General features: G+C 40.5%; 2 protein-coding genes across 5 annotated transcripts in view; one reads left to right on the top strand and one right to left on the bottom strand.

Moving 5' to 3' along the window:
- VASN (vasorin) overlaps positions 1 to 22,001 on the top strand; it is a 347,445-nt gene that overhangs the window by 204,753 nt on the left and 120,691 nt on the right. The gene's annotated exons all lie outside the window — the stretch shown is intronic.
- Positions 1 to 22,001, bottom strand: part of ADCY9 (adenylate cyclase 9) — a 99,687-nt gene that overhangs the window by 43,239 nt on the left and 34,447 nt on the right. For all 4 annotated transcript variants that reach the window (XR_011329280.1, XR_011329281.1, XM_069809735.1 and 1 more), the window contains 2 exons: positions 7,380 to 7,552; positions 1,948 to 2,052 (listed from right to left, as the gene is read on the bottom strand). Coding sequence is in view for 2 of the 4 variants with exons in the window: in XM_069809735.1 (XP_069665836.1) it covers positions 1,948 to 2,052; positions 7,380 to 7,552 (278 nt within the window). In the remaining 2 variants the exon portion in view is untranslated. The remainder of the gene's footprint in view (positions 1 to 1,947; positions 2,053 to 7,379; positions 7,553 to 22,001) is intronic.

The following is a 22,001-nucleotide window of genomic DNA, read 5'->3' as shown; positions in this document are numbered from 1 at the left end:
TCTTAACAGGAGAGGATTACAGTGTGAAACTGCTTGTGTGTAAGGAGAAAATCCCTATTTATTAAATGTTGTTAGCTCCAATGTTACTGTGGTTTCTGATGGCAACAGGCTGTACAGGTTGTTTTGAGCACTCAGGTTTGATGCACCATGTGACAGTTTCCTCTCATCAAGAGACAGGGAGGCTCCAGAGTCTGTTGGGACCCACAAAGGTCCAAGGACGTGGTTAACATCATTAACATTGCCTAAGGACAGGGGACATGAGTGCTACAGGGCCAGGCACAGCAACATGGCATGGGAAGGGAACAGACTCCAGAAATGGGTAGAGGGAGCTTATGGCTTTTCTTCCTAAGAAAGCTGAGACTGCAAAGAAGATTTGGAAATCAAACGCCATGGCAACTTTGTGTATGTAGCTGTTCTTTAAGCTTCCAGTTAAACAGGCATCCCAGACTTACTGGATAGCCACTTAACTGCTCCAATTTTTGACTTAGCAATAACTAAACCAAATCAAAGAAGGACATGCGATTCGGTCTCCACTAGCATGTTTCTTCCAGTGAAATTACAGACATTTTATTCAGTACTGTACAGACCTCTTCTAAGCAAGGTTAGATGACTTGCTGATTAACACACATGAATGCTAATACAGCTGTAGTAGGAAGAAACTTAAAGGATAATTCTGATGAAGACAACATATGACACTAGGTGGTTGGTACCTAAGGAAAATCTCTGTTTGTAGTCGGTTCCTGGAGATCCCTGGCACGTGGGCAGAGGAAGCCTGGGGAAGAAGCATCTCACACATACCATCTTGGCAGCCTGGGCAGATCTCCCACAATGTTTTCTGTCTTAAAGATCTCATGCTGTTTTGAGACTATTACCTCCTGGCCACTCTGCTCTATCTCCCTCAGGGCTGAAGGGATTATTATTTTTTTTTTTTCTTAGGCTGTTTCCTAGGAACCCTGGCACAGAACGTGGTCTACTGTGTCACATACCATTTCAGCCCAGTAAGGCAGTCCCTGCTTCTGAGCTTACAATTTAAGCATAAGAGACAACAGGTCAAACACAGACAGAGAGTAGAGGGACAAACACAGATTAATGTAGTAGCTCATCAATAGAATAAGTGCTGACAAGTTTTCCAATTAGCTCTATATGCAAGAAGAGTTGTAAAGACAGACGTGAAGAACAAGATAGCTATCTCTGAGCATGTTTATAAAGTGATTCTCCCCAACAAGGGAAAGCATTAAACTTATTTGAAAATATAACAATCAGGTGATGAGCAATGGTATCCAGTCTGCATTTGGGCAGGAGCATAATATTCAGAAAGGAGTGAGAAGCAACAGGCAGAGCAGAGAGGCTACGAAGGCCACGAACAAGATGACAAACAGGCAATGTGTGGTATTGTAGAGGAAGTAGGTGGCTTTAGTGAGAATATCTAAGCAACAGGCAAGGAAAGCAATCTTGGCAGCAGCATACTGAATATGTAAGACACTATATTTGTTGGTCAGAAAAAGGATGCAAACCAACATAAAGGCTGTGAATTTCAGCTGTGCATGTGAACAGAAATGACTGTCTTAGAGCAACAATGCAGAAGACATTGGCAAGACACAGGTGTAGCTTGTGGCTAGGTGATACGCAGCCAACTGGTGTAAGGGATGGACAGTGTGGTTGTGCTGTTTGTGCCTCTTTCTTTGGGTAGCCTCAGCATAACTTAATTTAAGAGTCCAAAATTTAGGTCTTTCTCAGTATCAAACTGGGCCCATAAAATTACTAGTAATTTTGAAAACTGGGGGGGGGGGGGGGCATTGAACCAGATTTTAGAACACAACTGCTCAAAATCAAAATCAGTTCTGCTGCTTAAGAGCCTGCATAAAGGAATAGCAATGCAAAAATGAGAAAGCTAACTGAAGCAGAGAAATAAGGGGAAAGAAGGGAAGTGATAAATACTTAAATTACCTTCGTACTGTTTTTATGCTCATCCTGACAACCATTTTGGATAGCTCCTTCGTCTATGCTGACATCGCAGTGGGGAGGAAGGGTGGTACTACATGAAGGGCAAGGCTGCAATGAGACAAAAAAATTTTAGCCAGGAACGTTCTGGTGTCCTTGTAGTATTATGCAATTTATAATTCGGTCCACTTGTATACTTGCAGCATGGTTAAAAGGTAAACAAAGCTACAGAATGGGAAGCAGGGAGCAAAATTTGACTGGAACAAAATGCACCATTTCAAAAATAAATCACAGATTTTCTGTTTCCTGAAGCTAAATCTAATCCAGGAAAGCTTTACTAGTGTAAGATCACAGTTATACTGTAATCACTGCATCACAGAAAAGGACCTCGCCAAGGAGAATGAAATACTCTTTAGTGAGAGAAGTGCAATCTTCTTGTTTAAAAACTGCCTGCAAAAGGATCTGAATGGCATTATGAGTGAATACTTAGCACAAAATGCAGCAAAATTCAAAAAAATCACGGAACACCATGATGCATTATGAACAGCACAGGGAAATGGAAAGGAACAAATCTGAAACTAATACAGGGAAATACTTTTTCATATAGTGCTCTAAGACAGTAGAGTGAAGCTCAGGCTATCGTACATTTCTGAAGCCAAACACCCAGCAAATGTCACAGAAAACAAGGAAAGCAAAAACATCAGGACTTGTAATAGTTGCAGGTTATGCATTTTGGAAGCAACCTAAAACGTCGCACTTCAGCTTTTCAAACAACCTAACCCCTTAGAGTTAAAATGTGATCTTCTTAAGGGGAATTAATCCCACATCTGTATCTTGCAAGTTCTTCATCCTTTTCTCCAGTCCTGGCAACGTACAGGCAGGACCCTGCATCAGAGGGACCCTGTCTGATCGCTACTGGCAATTCCTTTACTCCAGAGATGGTTTACTGCTACCAGGCTTGCCAGAAGTCTATTAATGGGTACAGAGACACCGGTCACAGGGAATGGCATACTAAATTCAGCACACTATATACTAATGGTGGTAGGTGATCCACTAAGCATCTTGATAAATTTTCCAACAAGCAACTTGAGCCTTTTGTCCCAAACTCAACACCCCATGTCCATTTTATCTGTTTATTTTGGACTCAGAAGGGACACATTCAAGCCTCTGTAGTCTATCATTCTTCTGGCCCAAAACCACAACAACTTCTGCCTTCAGGTTCACTCCCAATTTCAAAGACCAGCATGTAAGTCTTTTCAGAACTGACTTTTCACCCAAAGCCCCTTTTCTGTCTCTGGTGTCACACCTGAAATTGAATAATGTGGCATGTTTGATTTTCAGGTTGTTACAGTGTAGCATTTCTCCCAGCCCACTCTTCCAGTGACTACTGATCCACCTAATCACTCAACAATGCCTTTCAAAGGCTTTCATGAAGACTCTGAGCCTTCTTAGCAGCCACCAGACCATCATATCTGCTGTTTCTCAGGGGCACAGGCTGGGTTGGGTCACTGAAATTACTATGAGTTTCCTAATCTGGCATGAGATATGCAAGTTACATCCAGTTCTGAACCTGTATAGTCTGAACAAATACCAGCACACGTAAAGAAACTATGAAGTTGATTCTCAAATAGTTTTGTTTATAAATAATCTAGGACTAAATATCACAAATGCCCCAGCTACTTTGTGGAAGGCAATATCAGACAGCTTTAAAAATGAATATGACAATGGGCTAACGAGCCTTCTATGCTTCTAGAGCATTAGTAGATTTATCCATGGCAAAAGAAATTTAATGGTAATAAAACCCAAATACCTCTAACAAAAAATAAAGAAAATACTCCCTGTCTGACCTTGCTAATAAATCAGCAAGCCACCTCGAACAGTGACCTCCTGGCATTAAACCAGAAGACAAATATATCAGAAAAGAAGCCCGACCTTTTGAGAAGAGGCAGAAGTCCATCTGACTTACCCCATGCATTCAAGTCAACATCATTAACTTCATTCTCTGTTGTAGACATTCACACAAGCTCAGTGCATGTGACCTCATCACTATGAATAACACATTAATGCACTTTCAGCAAACACCAAGACAAGCAAAAGTACTTTCTGTTTTCACACTAAAGAGATGATTAAAACATTTTTTATGACAGCTTATGATTCCCTGTCAAGTCAGGGATTTTATAAAATATGATAGGGAAAATAAACTGATACCAAAACCACTTAAGCAGGTTACAGTGTTTTCATTCAAAAAAATCAGCTGCTATTATAATTTACTTATAGTTTTTAGCCTCTATCTTCAACATTTTAATTATGTACATGCATTTTATTGACATCTATACTGCAACAAGGTTTGCAATTAAATGAACTACAGATACACTGAAGGAGAGGAGGAAATAAAATTCCTTTCATGGATCAATTACTGTTGCATTCTCATTCCTGACTTTCCTTAACAGATCTTGTCTGCTAGAACATCCATTCAAGCCCAAAATGTGAAAGTCACCCTTTGCATCCAATATGGCCACTTATTCCCTTTAAAAGAAAAATATTTCAACTTGCCTGTAATTTTGCCCCTCCTACTTAGTCTCTTCTGCAGAGCTGGAGTCATCTCCTCCTACACTGACACTGTTTACAGCTTTGTATTTAAAACATTTGGCACGTAAGTCATGATTCTTTTGCGAATTATTATCTCCAGACCCTACCAGCAAGCTGCAGGCTTTAAAAAAAAAACAAAAACAAAAAAACCAAGCCACTGTAAAAAAGAAACCCACTCCTTTTAAAAAATTGTGCATGATCTGTGATTAAATTGCACGGTTGTTCTTATATATTTATTTCTTTTTTCAACACTATAAGACATACTCTAGCATGGCTGGCAAATTAAACATTCCTTGAAAGCTTGACCCAGCCTTCTCAGTCCACAATCACTCCAATAACAGACTACCCAGCACAGAGAATGGTGGTGTGCATCTATACTCGAAAGTGTGCTGTGGAGTCTGGAATACGTGTACCTAGACATGCTGTGAGAGGCAAGTACGCTTTGCACTGCTATGCTGCAACTACAGTTGCAGAACATGTTTTTAAGGAAGTCCTCAGCATTCACACGATTGCTTCATCACTATGCTATACGCATTCTGACGCGGTTTGTGGCAGGCATTAGACGGATGCTTATCAGACCTCAGGGAAAGCTGAGTTTGGGGTCATTCAAAATTCACTCCAGCATCAGTGTATTTTGGGCAAGACAGGCACACTATTTTTAAAGACTTGTGAGGCTGCTTAGGAAATCACTGGCCAGACCTGCAGGGCTTATGGTGATGAATAAAACCAAGCACCTGTAAGCATAAACTCGATGCACTACCTTTAACACAATGGTAGACAGGGTATCCAAGAAGGCTGAAACTGAGCTGGCACTTGTCCTAGATGGTCTTCTGAAGCAGCTTCTTTTAGCTTCTCCTTCAGTTATTTGGATAACCACATTTGTACTTTTGCACTGTGCAGACCATCATTCAGCATTTAAACAGCAATTAACACCCAGCCAAGATGGTCCCAGAGCAGAAAATCAGGGACTAGGCAGTAAACAAAACATCGTGGGCCAGCAGCATCCCTCCACATTGCATACTAGCTGTTTAGGAATAGTGGTGTATCTGTATCCACCCTTCTGCAGAGTAAATCACCCCATGTTTTAGAAATAGCTAATACCATAGCTGATCCTTAACAACAGATTTCATTTTGGACTTGGATCATTTTAACGAGTACCACCACAAGTTAACACATAACAAATTTTATCAAATCCTAGCTGCAGCTAGGTCAGTTCGCTGTAGTTTCACAGTCCTCCAGTTACAGCTTACTTTGCTGTCTGACATTAACAAGGCATCGTTGCTTTCTCTCAGCACAGCACCCTCAGTTTTACTGCTTTGTTTAATCCCTTCTCTCCCCCTGTGCTCCACGGACAGGCAGCTCAGTAATACTTCTCCACTTGGTATGTTCTTCTTCCTTCGCTACTCGAAATAAAGGAGTTTCTACCCCTTATTGTCACATCCGTACCTCTGCATGGCCACACACTGGGCAGCACAGACAGACTTATTTGTACAGAGACCCAGTGACTGCTCTGAGATTTATTTTCCTGCCTTATTTGCTAGTACCTTCATTGAAAGACAAGAGCAAGCTGGAAAGCTGGTGCCTGAAGGATGCCAAATATATTCTTTTATGCGGGAGAAGAAATAGGAAAGTATCACCAGCAACTTGAATGCAGTCAAACCATGCACAGTGCGTATTTTGGGGATGGATAAAGATGGCTACAGCTACCTTCTATAGTTAAACAGTCCTGGCTTACTCTCTGAGGAGCTCACTTAACTTTGGACCATATCCTTGGGCCAGCCTTCCAGCTGATCTCACTTGCAATCCAGTGTTTTTACTCCAAAACTTAAAACTGGGCACAGAGGAAGGGTAAAGGTGCCCTGCTTATGCTCTCCTAATCCAGATGACAAACACACAAGCAGCAAAAAGGGAGTAGCATGAAAGTCACCCCTCCATCAATGCTGTCGGCTCAATCTCAAACCTGTGTTGAAGAGATCCTCTCAGGAATAAACACACTGAAATCTAAGGACAGTGACCTGCAGATGACCACCCGTGGCTCTGACATTTGTGCCCAGCTCAGGCAACCCAGGACAAGGAACTCAGCACAAATTAAAATAGAGAATAGACATCTGTTGTTTGGGAAATCTGTTCCGAGCTGGAAGATGGAGAGTAACAGCAAAGCTTCAAAGCAATACACATTGTTTCACAGATTTCCTTGTCAGGAGATCTTGTGAGAGGTGTGAACATAACAAAATGTCATCCTTTCTCTAAGCTGAATCCATACAAATCACTGCCCTCAGTTCTAGATATGGGTTTCTAGAGCAAGCAGATAAAACACAATCTCATAGCCTATTGGAGCATTTTTTCCCACCACACAAAAAATCCCATTATCTTTCTGCAGGGATGTCTGTTATATACTCATAAGAAAAGGTTCACAGGTATGTGACCTGCATGATAGAGGAACGGCAGGAGGCTGCAGCAAAAGCAGAAAATCATAGAAGGTACAGTATCTGCATAAGGCATATTCTTTATTCCCCCCCTAAAATCAAGACAACTGAAAAAACAGCATTGACCTCTCAGTCTTGAAACATATAAAAAAATATATTTATTTGAAACCACCATTAAAAAGTGTTCACCTTACTTTAGGGATTGCTTTTCAACTGGCGAAGCATTTTACTTTGTAAATTTTTCATCCCTAAAACTACATTTTGTCATTATATGTATATATACACATGCATGTATACATACATATATACACAAATATATAAAGCAGTGCATAAACAAACCTGTAAGGTTTCCCCATCCACACATCTCTCCCTGGTTTGCACAGTTTGAGATCTATGCTGCTTGACTTTGAAACAAGAACTCACCTTAGGTTTTTCCACATGTTTGAGAGTCTTTGTCAAGTCACTGGCGTTCTCAGCTGACGATGCTCCCTGTATCCTGGCTCCATCTCCGGACTCCAAGCCAGGAAGCAATGCTTGTGAACAGCTACAGTGGGGCTCCTTCACCTTCTGACCAGAGATCAGATAGGTCTTCAAACCTACAGGAATAAAAAAAAGGAACAGTCAGAACTGCAGAAAGACAACAATAACACTCCTTTGGACTTCTCAGATATGAAATACAATAACTACCACAGCACTATCAAGGCTCAGGAATACAGCACACAAAAAGAGACAGTGGCTGGCAACAGCCACCAGGAATATAAAGATGCTCTGTGTGAAGTGGTGGCAATTAGGATTGCCCAACATCTGCTGCCCCAAACACAAGAAACTACTCCAACACACAGCAACAGCCAGGACTGACATGTACTTTCTTTATTCCATTTTCACTCATGTACTTCTGAAAAATAGACCCAAGACCTTATGCATTTAGTTCCAAGTTGTAATTTGAGCTCTCACATTAACTCTTCATTTCTGGAAAGGATTTGCAGCCTGTTTTTCAGTAATATCTGTGTTAATATTCCGCTTCTGAAAAACCAGCATGTGTTCCTTCACTTACACTCTCCATTTGTAGAGAGATGTCGTGAAGTTTGCTTAATGCTGGTAGCACATTGAGAAAGGAAATGGCGTTTAAGTGCTGGAAATTCTGATGGGTTTTCATAGTTAGTGCAAACTTCACATTTTTAAAGAACAAAATCAATCTCTCTCTCTCTTGCAAGTACGCCCACACACGCCCTCTGCAACTGTTGTATGAATTGAAGCATAATTGGAAAGCAGATCCAATATTAAAGGCCAGGCTGGTAAATACCATGTTGTATCAAGCTGAGCTGTATCAAAAACCTGTTCAAAAAATAAAAGATTTGAATTTTGTTTAGAATATGGCTTATTTTACTTCCTTGAAACTTTGCATTATGATGTTCTGGGTTATTTCTAGGCATAAAGACTAAGAAGGAGCTACTAATCACATTGCTTTCTTAATTCAAATGAGTTAATTTTATTGCCACTGTATGGGAAATCTCCCACTCAGCAAGGGCGGGTACTAATGTGCTCCAAAAAGCGTGGAGGTCATCAGCTTGCAGAACTGGAAAGCGCTCGCTATTTTGTGGTACCAGAGACTGTTGTCCCATGTGATTCTGCAGCCGATCTCTTGCTGCCCAAGACTCATGGGACAGCTGCTGGTTTTCAATTTGGGTCAGCTGTGTATCACTTCCCTCCCTTTTTCTGATACTTGTCACTCAATTGCAGCCAGACACATGACTGTCACAGCCATCGACTGCACTCAACTGCCTCTGTCCGTAGGATGAAAGCTGGAAATGTCAAGTTGTAGCCCTTGGAAGAGGGCAGGTTTCTGTTCCTTATGATAAGGTCATTCTCTCATAACCTTCTTTACAAACAGAAAATCATATTCTATAAACCTTTTTTTTGTCTGTAATATGTAACACAGACAGTACTTTGTCTGTAACCTTTCCAATAAAAATAAGTTAGACATACTAATAGCAACTTTGCAGTTTCTCTGTTTATTCCACTAGTAAGTTAAGCTCCTGAACACTTCTACAACCAACACAGAAACCTGCATCCGTATCGACCATCACAACCTCAGGCTGAAAAGCTGCTGGGAAAGCTACAGCACTCTCACATAGTGCTCCAAACTCCAGAGCACTCACTTGTGTATTTGAGATGTTACACTATAGCCAATCTTTATTTTTATATCATTTATGGTAGCGCTCAGATTTTATTTGGCAGTGCCGCTTCATAAAATCCTTAGCTGCTGCTGGCTTCCAGATGTAGGGCTGTCTCTAAAACTTATATTGATGGGGGGCTGTCATTTAAGGAATTCACCACAATCAGCTTACAATTTTATGTTTACTGTGGTAAAAGCTAGAGCGTTAAGCTTACTACCTTAAAGCAACAGGATTATTTACCGCTCCTATTATTCCTCTCTTTTTTTCCTAAACAAACATATTTCCTTTGGTTTTTTGTATTTTTGAAGACACTTTTTATATCTTACCGTGCTGCACAGCATAATTATTTTGTCAATCTGTTGCATACAGTAAAATTATCTCCAGTTTGAGCTCCACACTGAGGAAAGAGGGAAAAGGCTACGGTATGCCAGTAACTGAAAACGTGCTTGGGAAAGCAGAATCCACCCTCGCCCCAACCTGAAACCGCAGCGGGCTGTGGCTCCTCGACCCTGCTCCACCCCTCGTCCTTCCCATCCATGGCAGACCCACCAACCCACAGCCGCTATCGTCACATTTTGCATCGACAGCCACTCGCACCTACTTCGTCCCACAGGCTTTAACTGCAGGGTTTGAAGTTGGCTAAAATGGCTGGTCGTTGGTACCAAGAACTATAAAAATCTCTTTATTATCTCCTCATGCTCCCCAGCCCAGCCACATCCACTGAACAAGAAGCGTTACTCAAAATGGGTAATTTGAAATCGGACAAAGAAAAGCCAATATCCTGCAGAATCACAGCATATTTTTAGTAAGAAGTCAGCAGGGCTACTCCTGGCGCTGAATGCAAGGTCAGGGTCTCAGTAGAACAGAGAAGGAAAAAAGGTTATTTTTGGAAAGTTTTGGAAAATTAGGAGGTGTAGAAGTCTTTCATCTTTACAGAACTTTACTAACATTGCCTACCTAATACTTTGTTTGTTATTAGATCCTTCTTATGATAGGAAAATTTGATTTGCTTTAGTATTCCTTGCAACTCTGTGACACTTCACAAAGCAACTCCTACGTTCGGTCTGAAATATTTCAGTATATAAAAAAAGGAGTCATTAATTCATGTATCGATGTAACTAAAATGTCTTATACAAGAACAGTATTCTTCCTCCTTCTACACCTCCAGTGAATTAATACAGTCGACACTGTCACTTTCCATACAGTGTACGGAGTGAAAAACATTCACACCACCATGCAGCATGTTTAAATCAATTAGGTAACGCAACAATATTAAATGAATAAGCCAACAATGGAGGAGCTGCTATTTTATGTAAAAACAGGCAAACAGCGCAATTTTTGGCGTGTGTTGCTGTGCAACGATGTAACTCAAGACACGGCGATAAAGAAAGTGCTACGAGACGCTTATACTGCTATTTATAAAGGCAAAGCTCACCCTTTCTTCCCCTCCTGCCATTCTCAATCTTATACTCACTTCCTTCCCCCAAATTTATTCAAAATAAATGCTGAAAAATAACGCAACCTCAGACTGCCTGATAGCAAATCTGTATTCTGGCAGGCTTTACCCTGCAGCGCATTTCTGCTTTTTCCAGAGATGGCTCCTGGAAGCAAAGACGGGGAACTGGCTACAACAATGCACCCCGCAAGGTACCAATTTAACATATATAGTATTTTCTGCTCTGGGGAAAAAAAATGAGCTACATTGTTTGTCTCTGAGAAACACAAGCCATTTCCTTCACTTGTCTTCAAGTTCTGAAAGTCTGTAAGCATTATAAAGAGTAACAGCTCCTGCACGCTGAGCCAAAACACTCATTTCTTGAATTCAACCATTTTGAATATTTACATAGCAGTGTTTGCAAAGGGCATTTTTGACAAAATAGTTAACAGATCGCCATAGAACGACAGTGGGTTTATTGGTCCTATTAGCGCTGAAATTTTAGAAGGATTAGGAAATTTCTGTACTTGGCTCCTTTCTTCAGTTAGCTTTTCTTTTTATCAGTGGCATTTCTCTTTTTCTGAACTTACAAAACCAGAAAACCATCCAAACACTAAAAAATACTCCTAATAACAATTTAAAAAAAAATCATACGCATGCACTCACACACAAATTATTTTCTGTATGCGCAAAAATAAACAAAAGTATAAATAAGGCTGTGTATAAACATCCCTGCCTTCAACCTGGTTTTGGTAGCGTGAGAAAACCCGGTCGTTGCAGAGCGAACGGAAAGTTCAGTAACACAGGAACAGGCAGGGACAGGCAGAGGCAGGGGGTCCCTGCCCAAGTGCTGCCTCCCTGCCAGCCCCCTCCCAGCCGCTGGGTTATACCGAGATGGGTCAGGCTGGAGCAACTCTGCCATCCTCGACTGTGGCTGTGTTTGCAGAGAAAAACCATCTCAGGCAATTAGTGGGAAGTCACTTGCTGGGAAGGAACTGGGAAAGGGAGAGAAAAGATATTCTGGTCCTTCAAGTACTTAATTAAAAGTCATTTATTTCCTTTCTTTTAGCTCATTTATCCTCATGACTTCTCGACAGAAGCTGCTGTTATGCCAATCTAATCCAATTTTTACATAAGTGGAGAGCATCCCTCCATGCATCTTTTAAAGATGGGATGTCTTCTCCTACAGGAGCTCTCAAGAGATGAGGGATTAACACAAATACTGATAAGCAATTATAAGATTCAAGTTTCAATTTTTGATGCTTCACCTGTATGGAATTGAAACTTTTTAGCCCTCCATTGATAGCAGACAGGAAAATTACTTTCTCTCTGGCAAACTGAATGTGTCATACTTCTCACATCTCTAAAGAACTTCAAATGCTTTTGAAACCCTTTTCAGCACTGATTCTAAGAGACACCAAAAAACGATGGCAATGTATCAGTCATGGTCTTACTGATTCATTTAATAAAAATATAATCCCACTGTTATTATGCATCCCTGTTCCTCCTTCCATGAATCACTTCACCTTTTTAGTTGCAGTTCAGGGAAACAGCATTTAACTAACAGGTGACCTTCCTTTTCAGCATAACTGCTTCCCAGTATACAGCCCTCTGTTCTGTAAGATTAATAATATTCCTTATATTGATGTAATAAAATCCAAACTGTATTGATTATGCCCCCTTTTACCAAACAGCTTTCTATTAATGCTTCTCCTTCACTTTTTATCTTTCCATTACTTCCCTTAAAGTCCACATACTTTAATAATTTAATCATCTCTTTCCAAATAATTGAGTATAAATTTACAAAACCATCTGAGTTCTATTTTCACATCCCTCTACTTTTGCAGTATCTTACCTCACAAAATTAGAATTTGCATGAAAACTGTTTCATCATGAGAACCACAGTGACTGTCACTCCCACATGAGGGCAAGAATTACTTTCTAGCTAGAAGGCAATTTTAATCACCTGCTGCAGTCTGCCATGGTGAACAATGTCAGCTATTACCTTTCAATAATTTAATATCTCATTTTATATAACTCTGATACAAGTACCTAGTAGTGGTATAGCAAGGTCATAAAAAAGCTCTGCAGTTCAGGACTGGCTTTAGCTCCTTTTTTTCAGAACTGATGGGTGGGAGCTCACTTTTGGGTTATGCTTCTCTGCAATCAATCAGCTCTTACTTTCTCTTTTTAGAAACACAATAAAAAGTTTTCTCCACGCCTTTTAAAGACATCATCTTTGCACTTTGCCAAAAATCTGGAAGTGAAAATACTGGTATTCAGCCACCATCACTCCCGGGAAAGGAAACAGAGACCTACAGTTAGGTTTCCTCATACAATAAAATATGCTGCTATACAATTTCATTAGACTCTGACTTGCTCTGTAAAATAAATTAACTGCAATTTCTGGAATGTAACATGACAGGCAAATAACAACATTAAAAAAAAAAAAAAAAGAGACCAGAAATTTATTTACTTCTTCTAATTGCAGTTTCTTTTTAGCATCTCTCGAACTTTTCCATGTTGTTTTTTTTTTTTTTCCTTGTCAAAGCTTAAATAATTTTTCAGGTACCAACCTAGCCTAATGTTTATGCAAGAAATAATATAGTGTATAATACCATCATTCCAGGAGCTTTAGTATCCTTTGGGTCCAAATTGTTGCTGAATCTAAAGATGATTTTCAGTAGCAAATACTCTCCCTCATTCTTAAAATTCAATAGTTGCCAAATCTGTATTTATGGGGACTGTTTTCTCACTTTATTAGACCCACTCTTGCACAGAGTTTATGCAAGCCTATTCCTCCCCCTACCCCCAGCACTACATTCTCATCTATTGAACTGGGAACTCATAGTTTAGACCACAACAAGAAACCTCAGAAACAGCAAAAGCTAAGCAAGGCCACTGACCCCCAGGAGCCTGAGGGTGCTGCACAGCAATACTGACATGAACTGGGAATATGCACAACTACTCAAAGGATTGACTGCCCACAATATACAACTAGAACATGAAATGCTGCTCAAAATACATCAACATTAGAAGCTGAAGGACAGAAACTTTCACTTTGTATTTCACTAGAGAACAAATCTGAAAACGGATGAATCAGAAATTTAAAATCTTTTTCCTAGATGGACTCCATAGCTAACATAAGTCAGATCAACTGAGGCATCTTCAAAGAGGAACCCCGTAACCAAGCTGAATGTAGTGCCAAGAAATGTGCAACTTTAAATGTAAATGGGGGTCATTACTTATATAATATTTTTCCCCCTATTCTGCAACCTTTATTTGTCAAAAGATTGTTACACTTAAGAAATAACTTCACAAAGTCTTCCCCCTTGAAGCTTCTAATAATTTAATGATTCAAGTACTCATGTATGCAGAAATGAAGAGAGAAGCAAAAGCTCAGAGGAACGTCCTTACCTGGGCAATAGCATCTGGTAAATACAAACTGGATAATCAAAGGGGTTGCAATATCCCTGCAAAACATGTTTCAGTCAATTGAACTGTCATAGTTGTGACAGTGGAAATGCTATGCTCAAGTAGTTATTCTACATCATAACTCGATGAAGTCGATCTGACTTTGAAGCTCAACTTCAGGCTTTTGGCTTTCAGAAATATAGGCATGTAAAGGCCTATAGGTACATTTTTAATTTCAAGGAAGTGACTGCATTGTAATTAGATTGCATGGAGAGAAAATTGCAGTCAAGCATGTCAGCAACTGGGAAAAAATAGTAATAACAACAACAACAAAAAGTCAGCATTTTCTGCTTGAACCTCTGAAGCAGCCCAGAACTGGTGGGACTGTGCAGCACCAAAGGCCCCACTAAGAGGCCACTTACAGGACAAGTGTTCACAGCACCTTCCTCCCTAAAGAGGCATGGGCAGACACTCAAACATCTGCTTGCCCGCACCGAACAGAGGAGAGTGCAGAGCTTCCACAGCAGAACCTTACAGGCTCTCTCCAAGGCATCATGCCCAGGATGCAGAGTTATTAGCCTGATCTTTAACTGCAAGAGAAACGGCTTTTTCAACAAGTGTACAAGATGCTCCAAGAGTGGAAACAATTGCCTAACCCAGCCTGCCAGCTGTGCCCGATGGGCTGTGCCAAACAGAATTTATCTGATTTCCTGAAGGAACTACCAGCAGCTGTGGATAAAATACACTAGACACAGCATCTAAAAAAAGTGCTGTTCTCCCTCACTCCTCGGGAAAGATCAGAGAGAAAGGAAGGAGTACTTTACTTGATATTTTGCCTTTACGTTTAATCTTTAATCCAGTTGCAAGACTGTAATAGCTTCCACCCCACACATACCCATGGGGCACTGCTTTTGCTTGCTTCTGACTACAAACTCACAGTTCCCTCATTTTTACTTTTTCTAGACCTTCACCTTTTTCACCACCTTCCCAGATAAACTAAACAGGATTTTCAGAGAGGAGTAGAACATGTTTTCCATAACCATACAGCAAATGCGCATTTACTTTATTCTTTTAGACAACATCTGCAACATCGCTGAGAATTACTTCTATTTCAGACACAGCATCTCTCTTGCCTTCCTTCCTCCAGGTACTAAAGGTAGCCTGACAGACCACACCTCTCCCTCAGCACACGATCTGATCTCTCAAATCCAGCAGGAGAGGTTAGTGCTGCGAGGTCCGACAGTCACAGACTTGCTCCTTGCAGCAGACCACAGGCAGAGGTGTCCTGCATTGCACAGTCCCTTCCTCTTGTTGTCCCCTTGCCTGAAAGCAATCCGGTCCCTGCAGAGCCAAAGCCAGCAGACTTCTTCATGCACAATTAAGGAAGACTTTTATGTTAATTCTTATAACCCCTATATAAAACGCTTGCAAATTTCTACTGCTTCTGTGTGATGTATGGTTTATGTGCAACATTACACAGCACAGCGGTTTAATGAACACTTCAATGTTATTAAGTACAATCTAAACCCCCCCACATTATGATATCCATCCTTCTTGAAAAATAGTGGAGGAAGTGCCAGGAAAGCCAGATATAACACATCCTACTAGTCCAGTAAATGGCCACGTAGAATGATATAAAAAAATTTCAGGAGGGTTTGGTTTGGTTTTTTTTAGCCCTAAAAATACTCTTAAGAATTGTCCTGCTGTAGTCCTGAATTTCAGATTTTTATCTCCAGATATTTCAGCAATATAGCTGAAAACCAAAAGCACATCACTGTCTTTTATGTCAATAGGCATTTTCTGTCACTCACGCTGCAGGACTGTACAAGATGACATTGGATGACTTTACAAAAAATAAGAGTAATTTTCTCCAACCTGCAAAGCTGCATTTCCGACGAAGCAAGACCCAACCTCTAACGTGTACAAACCTTTCAGCTCAGTCCAAACAAAAGCACATAACCCAAAACGCCTGGATTCTAACAAACCAGCCTACCTGGAAATGCACTTTCAATGTATGGAGCAACATTTCCTGTGGCTAAAATTAGAAATGGAATTTATAAGCCAACTTGTTATCTTAGGTATATGGAAAGCAGAAACAATGATAATAAGAAACAGAACTTTATAGACTGGAAACACAAAAGAAACTCCAAAAAACAAAACCCCAAACCTATCTTCATAATCTCCAAAGAACAACTGCTAAAAGCCAGAGAAACCAGAGGCATCTTCTGTATTATAGAAAACCACTGTTTTTCTTATGCCTCCTTTGTTTAGCAAAATGCTTATTTGTGATCATCTAACAGACAACAGTGGGTTTGGAAAATGCTGATCAACAACACATGTGTAATTTTGGTATTCAACATCTGCCAGTTTTAAGTGGGGAACCCTGTACCCAAACCCACAATCTACATTCATAGCTAAACTGCAGGAATGAAGTTGCAGGCTGCTGGTTTATCCTCCTTCAGTCTCTTTAATCATCTTCTCACCTGTGTGGGATAAAAAAACCAACCCAAACAAAAAACACAGGGGAGAAAAAGGCCTAAGCAAATCCAGCATGGACATGCAGCTCAAACACAAAGGTATAGCTACCACTGTTGGCTCAGGAATATATTTACACATGTATTTTTAAACTCTACTGGCAAAATGAAAGACAGGCTGATGAGCAAGACTGATCCCTGTCCTGGGGTTTACAACTGCCCTTATTTACTTTCTGCTCCACCAGCTTTACCAGTGCCTGTGTGCCACCAGCCACGGCCTGAAAGTGAATGGCAGGTGAGCCCGTTCTCTGGAATGAATCTCTGGGTTTAGAACTCATTTTTTTACTCAATACAGCTCACAGCTTGACACCTGAATAGGAATGAAAAGTAGGTTTGAGTCAAAGGCTAAGCCTGGGATTTTTCAGTCTTGCCAGAGGAAACAGCCTGCTCCACAAGGGAAGCCTGAAGTCCAGCAAATTTAGTAACATGTTGCAGATAAAAGATATCTCTATCCTATGGGTTCCTCACAAAACCTAAGAGATATATAATGTTCCTACATTTAAAGCAAAAAGAGGGCCTAATTCCAACTCTAGGATATTTGGGATTAACTGGTAAAGATACTGTCTGGCTTTTACTCACACTGCTCAATCCTTCTGTAAACTCTCCTACGGTCTTGGTCTCTGTAATGCCTTTGTGAAAACAAATTCCATGATGCAATTACATGCATGAAAAAGCATCTGCTATTATCTTATTGGCATTATTTTTCACATGTATTGACTATCCCTTTGCCCTCTGTGTTAATTTTAACACCTGGGAAGGAATAAGAATGATGAGAGAAAATGAAGTTTTTGAACAATGCAGCTGCCAAAGAGTCAACCAAGTACACAGGGGCACGGCCTTCTCAGAGGGTTCAAACTTCTTCAAAAATTGTAATATTCCTACCACAGAACACCTTTTCTGAAAAATATATCTAAAGAATAATGAATTAGAAATTGAATCTAACTATGAATACAGCCCATTGAGAAATTCAACATTTGCTTCACTGGCTGGATTGTGAACGAGGTGCCAGTGCTGAAGAAGCTGCAGAGGCGCAAAAGGGGATGCCTTGCAGCAGGGATGAAAACTGAGCAATCTCAGCCCCAGTAAAGCCACTCTCTAGCACTACCCTGCTCACTACTACACCCACTATAAATTGTGGGCCGTGGAATGGAGACATACAGCCTGCTTTGCATGGTTGCAGTGATGTAAAGCAGATGTAAATACATTTTAGACATACAACATGCCTGTTTTGGCATACTAGGGACTTTGGTCTTTGAGAAAAATGATAAGGTCACAACACTGTCAAGTGTTTTGAAGACATTAAAGAGAGACATTTTCTTCCAGTTTCTTGTTTAGGGTGCAAATGAGGGTTTGGGTTTTTTTCCCCCTTCATAGTTGACAAGAAAGTCCCTCAAAGTTCAAAACCAAATGGCTATCGCAATAACCAACCTTAACTTCTGCCTAGCCCTCCATCTTAACAAATGCAGGACCACGTATCGAGACTCAGGAGTTCCTCCGCAACGCACTTGCATTATGTGTGTCCCTGTACTTATATTAAATAACTACAAGTGGCCAGGCCATGATAATGGCATGGAAGTCAGCAAGATGATGGAGGAAGCCTTTGGGAGTAGCTTCCCATATAGACTCTTCAATCCCAGCTTTCAGTCAGGCATCTGTCAATGTTTCCCTGGTGAATTTGCACATGTGGGAAGTTCTGACATTCTAGATCACTCTAAGAGTGCAACCATCCCTTGGGGATATGTAGCAAATACTTCCAAAACTTACTTTTATTATAAACAAAAAGGTGTTTCCAACTTAAAACTACATTTTACTGTGGGAGGGAAATAAGAGATCAGAAAACTGCACAGGAGATATCTCCAAGGCAAGGACTTCAAATAATCTATTTAAACAGCAGCATTATAAAACAGAGATCTATGGATAGATGAGGATTTTTCAAGAAAAATTCCACTCCTCTAGACAGGACAATTATACAAAGCCACAAGCATTCCAGAAAGACATCCTATATATTAAATTTTCTTTTGCCCACATACTGGCTGGCATACCTCATGAACTACGGATGGCTGTACCAGCCTCTGCTAAACACAGGCAGAATTTAATAAGTTGAACAGAGAGAGGGTCCAAGTGAAAGTTTTGTCAGCTCTAGGCTCTCGGGAATGGGAATTTATTCATTTTAAACTAAAAAGGCATGGCCGGATTGAAAGCGGTTAGAAGTTTATTAGAAATCCCACCCAGGAAAATTTCACTTGGGACCAAAAGATGCCACCTATCTTCTTGACTGATATTTTAGAAATGATGAATAGCAAGCATGCAGGATGCACGAAAGGATTCCAATAAAAAACAATACTCTGATGCAACTGGAGCCTGCTCCAGCCCTTGGTAACAGAGCAAGCTATTGTGGCTCTCCGTACTAACATTTTTTTAATAGAATCCAGACAAGAGCACGCACCAATTTAAATAAGACTTTAGAAGTGTATTTTGTTATGCTGGTGCAATCTCTTCGTGTTGACAGGACTACAATCAGGCAAATTCTTTCCCTCTTGCATAATGCAGGTAGTCTGGATTTGACATGCTAAATCAGCATTTTATTTAAGCCAGGGCAATCCTACAGGCTAATTATGCCCCCGCACAGAGCTGTGCAACTGCACTGCTCTCTATGGACTTGCAGGCAAGTAAACCTAAATCAATTTAGAAGTGCATGCAAACCTACTACGAGCTGGTGGGCTCTGCACACGGAACTTTTCTTGGTTGGTCATTGTTGAAAATTCAGTCTGACATTTAAAAGGTAAAGTAAAAACCAGATATCATACTGTCATCAGCAGTTTTCAAAGGTTTTTTTTCCCCAAGCAACTGACCAAATAATATTGAAAACACAGCAAGCACCCACATTTTTACTTATGTCAAAATGAAAATATATCATCTCAGGCATCTTTGTGACCACATATAAGAAAACTAACTCATATGTTTCCAAATATCCATTGCATACTGGTAAGAATGACCCTTCTCATTTAACCTTTCCTCAGTATTCGCCATCCACATGTGTAACTTGTCACCTCCTCCTATTACAAAAAGCAGTAACAAAATAAAAGCAGTTATTTGAGAAGGCATGGCAGGGCTTTAGGAAATGCACACCACTGGTTATGCTACCCAACTTCACTACAGACTTTGGCCAGCTTTTCTCTGCACCTTTTTATTTGCACTGGGGCATCTTTTTAAAGATGACCCCTGCGCTCTGCACATAACCCTAAATACTTAATTGAAAATGAAACAGAAATATTCTCCAGACAATGTTTTGTGAAATTTTACTGAAGTTCGTTCACTGATGTTACCTCGAGTAACACTTCATTAACTTGATTAGCCTAAGTCATACTCGGAGAACATAAAAGATTTGTCCTTAAGGGACCAAATTAAAAGAAATAAATTTGCATATCATAGATAATTCCTGCATTAAAAAGTAAGAGGATATTAATTTTTTTAATTACATCTATCAGTTTTCAAAGTAAAGAAAAAGATCATCATTTTTTCACCTGTCATCAGAGCCTACCAGCACAGTTTAAAGAATTAATGTTTAGATCAAGTGTTTGTAAAATACATTTTATTATTGTTAAATCGGTTAATGATTTCCCCTCCCACCCCCACCCCCATCCACGATCTGCTGCTCTTCAGTCAGAACTGAAAAGCTATGTAGTGAGCAAGCACAGCTTCTACGGAGCCTGCAAAAAATGTTGCTCATCGCAAGGTAGACAGACTGAAGCAGAGCCAGCATACTTCAACAACAAGGCAATCCAGCAATCCCCCTACCAGGATTGCTGGATGTGGGAATCATGTGAGCATCAAGATATTTATTCAAATGGGCTACAAGAAACCAGATAAATAGAAATTATGTTGCACTACTGAATTCAGTCATTTCACAATTCCCCCAACACTGTGCCTTGTGCAATACAAACAGGCAGTTGTAATTCAAGGTAAGTTGTTATGAATAACTTATGCACCACTTGTTTACATGTGGTTGACAGTTTTAAATGGTTACTAATTCAGTACTGAAAAATAAAACTAATGCAAATAAAACTGCTGCAGAGGCACTCCAGAATAACAATATAAAGCAGTAGTATAAACACTGGTAAGGTGGTGAAGAACAAATTCCTAAGTGTAGGTACCACGTAAGTATGCATCACTATACAGCTGTATTTTTAATTTAATTGGCAAACTTCAACCACAGCATATTTGCAGTGTTTCTAGCACAAAAGAAAGATTAATTTGAGAGCCACTGCAGAGAACAGCTACTGGGTGTTGTGTCTCCCCCAAGCAGAGAGTATCGTCTTTTCAGTTTATTTCCCCTCCTTAAGTAAAATATATAAACAAACAATCCCTCCCCCAAAATAAAAAGAATTTGAAAGTTGCAAAACAAAGCTAAAAAGGAAGTATTTCCAGAACTATGTTTATTCACACAGTCAAAATGTTTCTGAAATTCCTTCCATTTCCTCCCTGTGTAACATTCAGACAACCTCTAGTCCTGAGAACACATAAACCATCCCCTTCCTCTTCACGTGGCAGCCATACTTTTGGACCCCAGGTCAGATCCACAACACAGATGCCCTTTTACCTGGGACATGGCACTAAATACACTGTGGAGACTGACCATGAGTTGCCACACATGGAGCAGACCCTCAAGGACACAATGGCTCCTGCAATGGCTGGTTGCAAGACAGCGCCTGCCACCCACACAACGGGTGCCATGCTCTTGGCTAGGTACACCGATGAGAAAGACACAGACGACCTCTTCACTGGAAGAGTCTTATCCAACAGCTGATTTGACTTTCAGTTGTTTTCAGTCTGTGATCCTTATGCTCTGTTAATTTATGGAGTAGTTGTTTGGGGTCTGCGAATGAAAACCAAGGAAAATGAGCCCACTGAGAATTGGCCTTGACTCCCTAAGTGTGACAAAGCACCTCTACTCATAGGAGTCTGCAAACCAGAACAGGTTGAAAACCACCAGCGATGTAACAAGGCATCTTCTAGGACATCTCCCCCATTACACCACCGCCCCGTCAAGTAAAATGCATCTTTTACTGCTAGAAGACAACAGGCAAGAAGGATGAATACCCACCCACCCAACTACAAGGACAGAGAACAAACTTTGTCACATGTGTAGCTGTTGAGGGTCTTCAGCCCATCACTCAAAGCTCCCAGCAGACAGGAGCCAAACACCCGGGTCAGGAGACAACAGAGCAAACACAGGTAAGCTATTTAAATTTTTGTGTGTAGCAACAGGAATGGCATTCTTGGCTCTCTAAATTACAGCTTTCACAAGGCCAATGCTGCTGTTTATTCTCTCCTGACATACTTAGTTATGAATTCATCATGTTTGAGACCCTGAAATACAGAGTCAAACAATGCCACTTACAATGATCCAGAGTCCTCATTACCTTCCTTCTTTAGCTAAGGGACATGCCGAGACTTACATCACGCTACCTCTTGTCCTGTGCAT

The sequence above is a fragment of the Haliaeetus albicilla genome, chromosome 22 (assembly GCF_947461875.1).
Source record: "Haliaeetus albicilla chromosome 22, bHalAlb1.1, whole genome shotgun sequence".
Lineage (NCBI taxonomy): Eukaryota > Metazoa > Chordata > Aves > Accipitriformes > Accipitridae > Haliaeetus > Haliaeetus albicilla.
The sequence above is the reverse complement of the archived record's forward strand: the minus strand, read 5'-3'. Positions and strand labels throughout refer to the sequence as shown.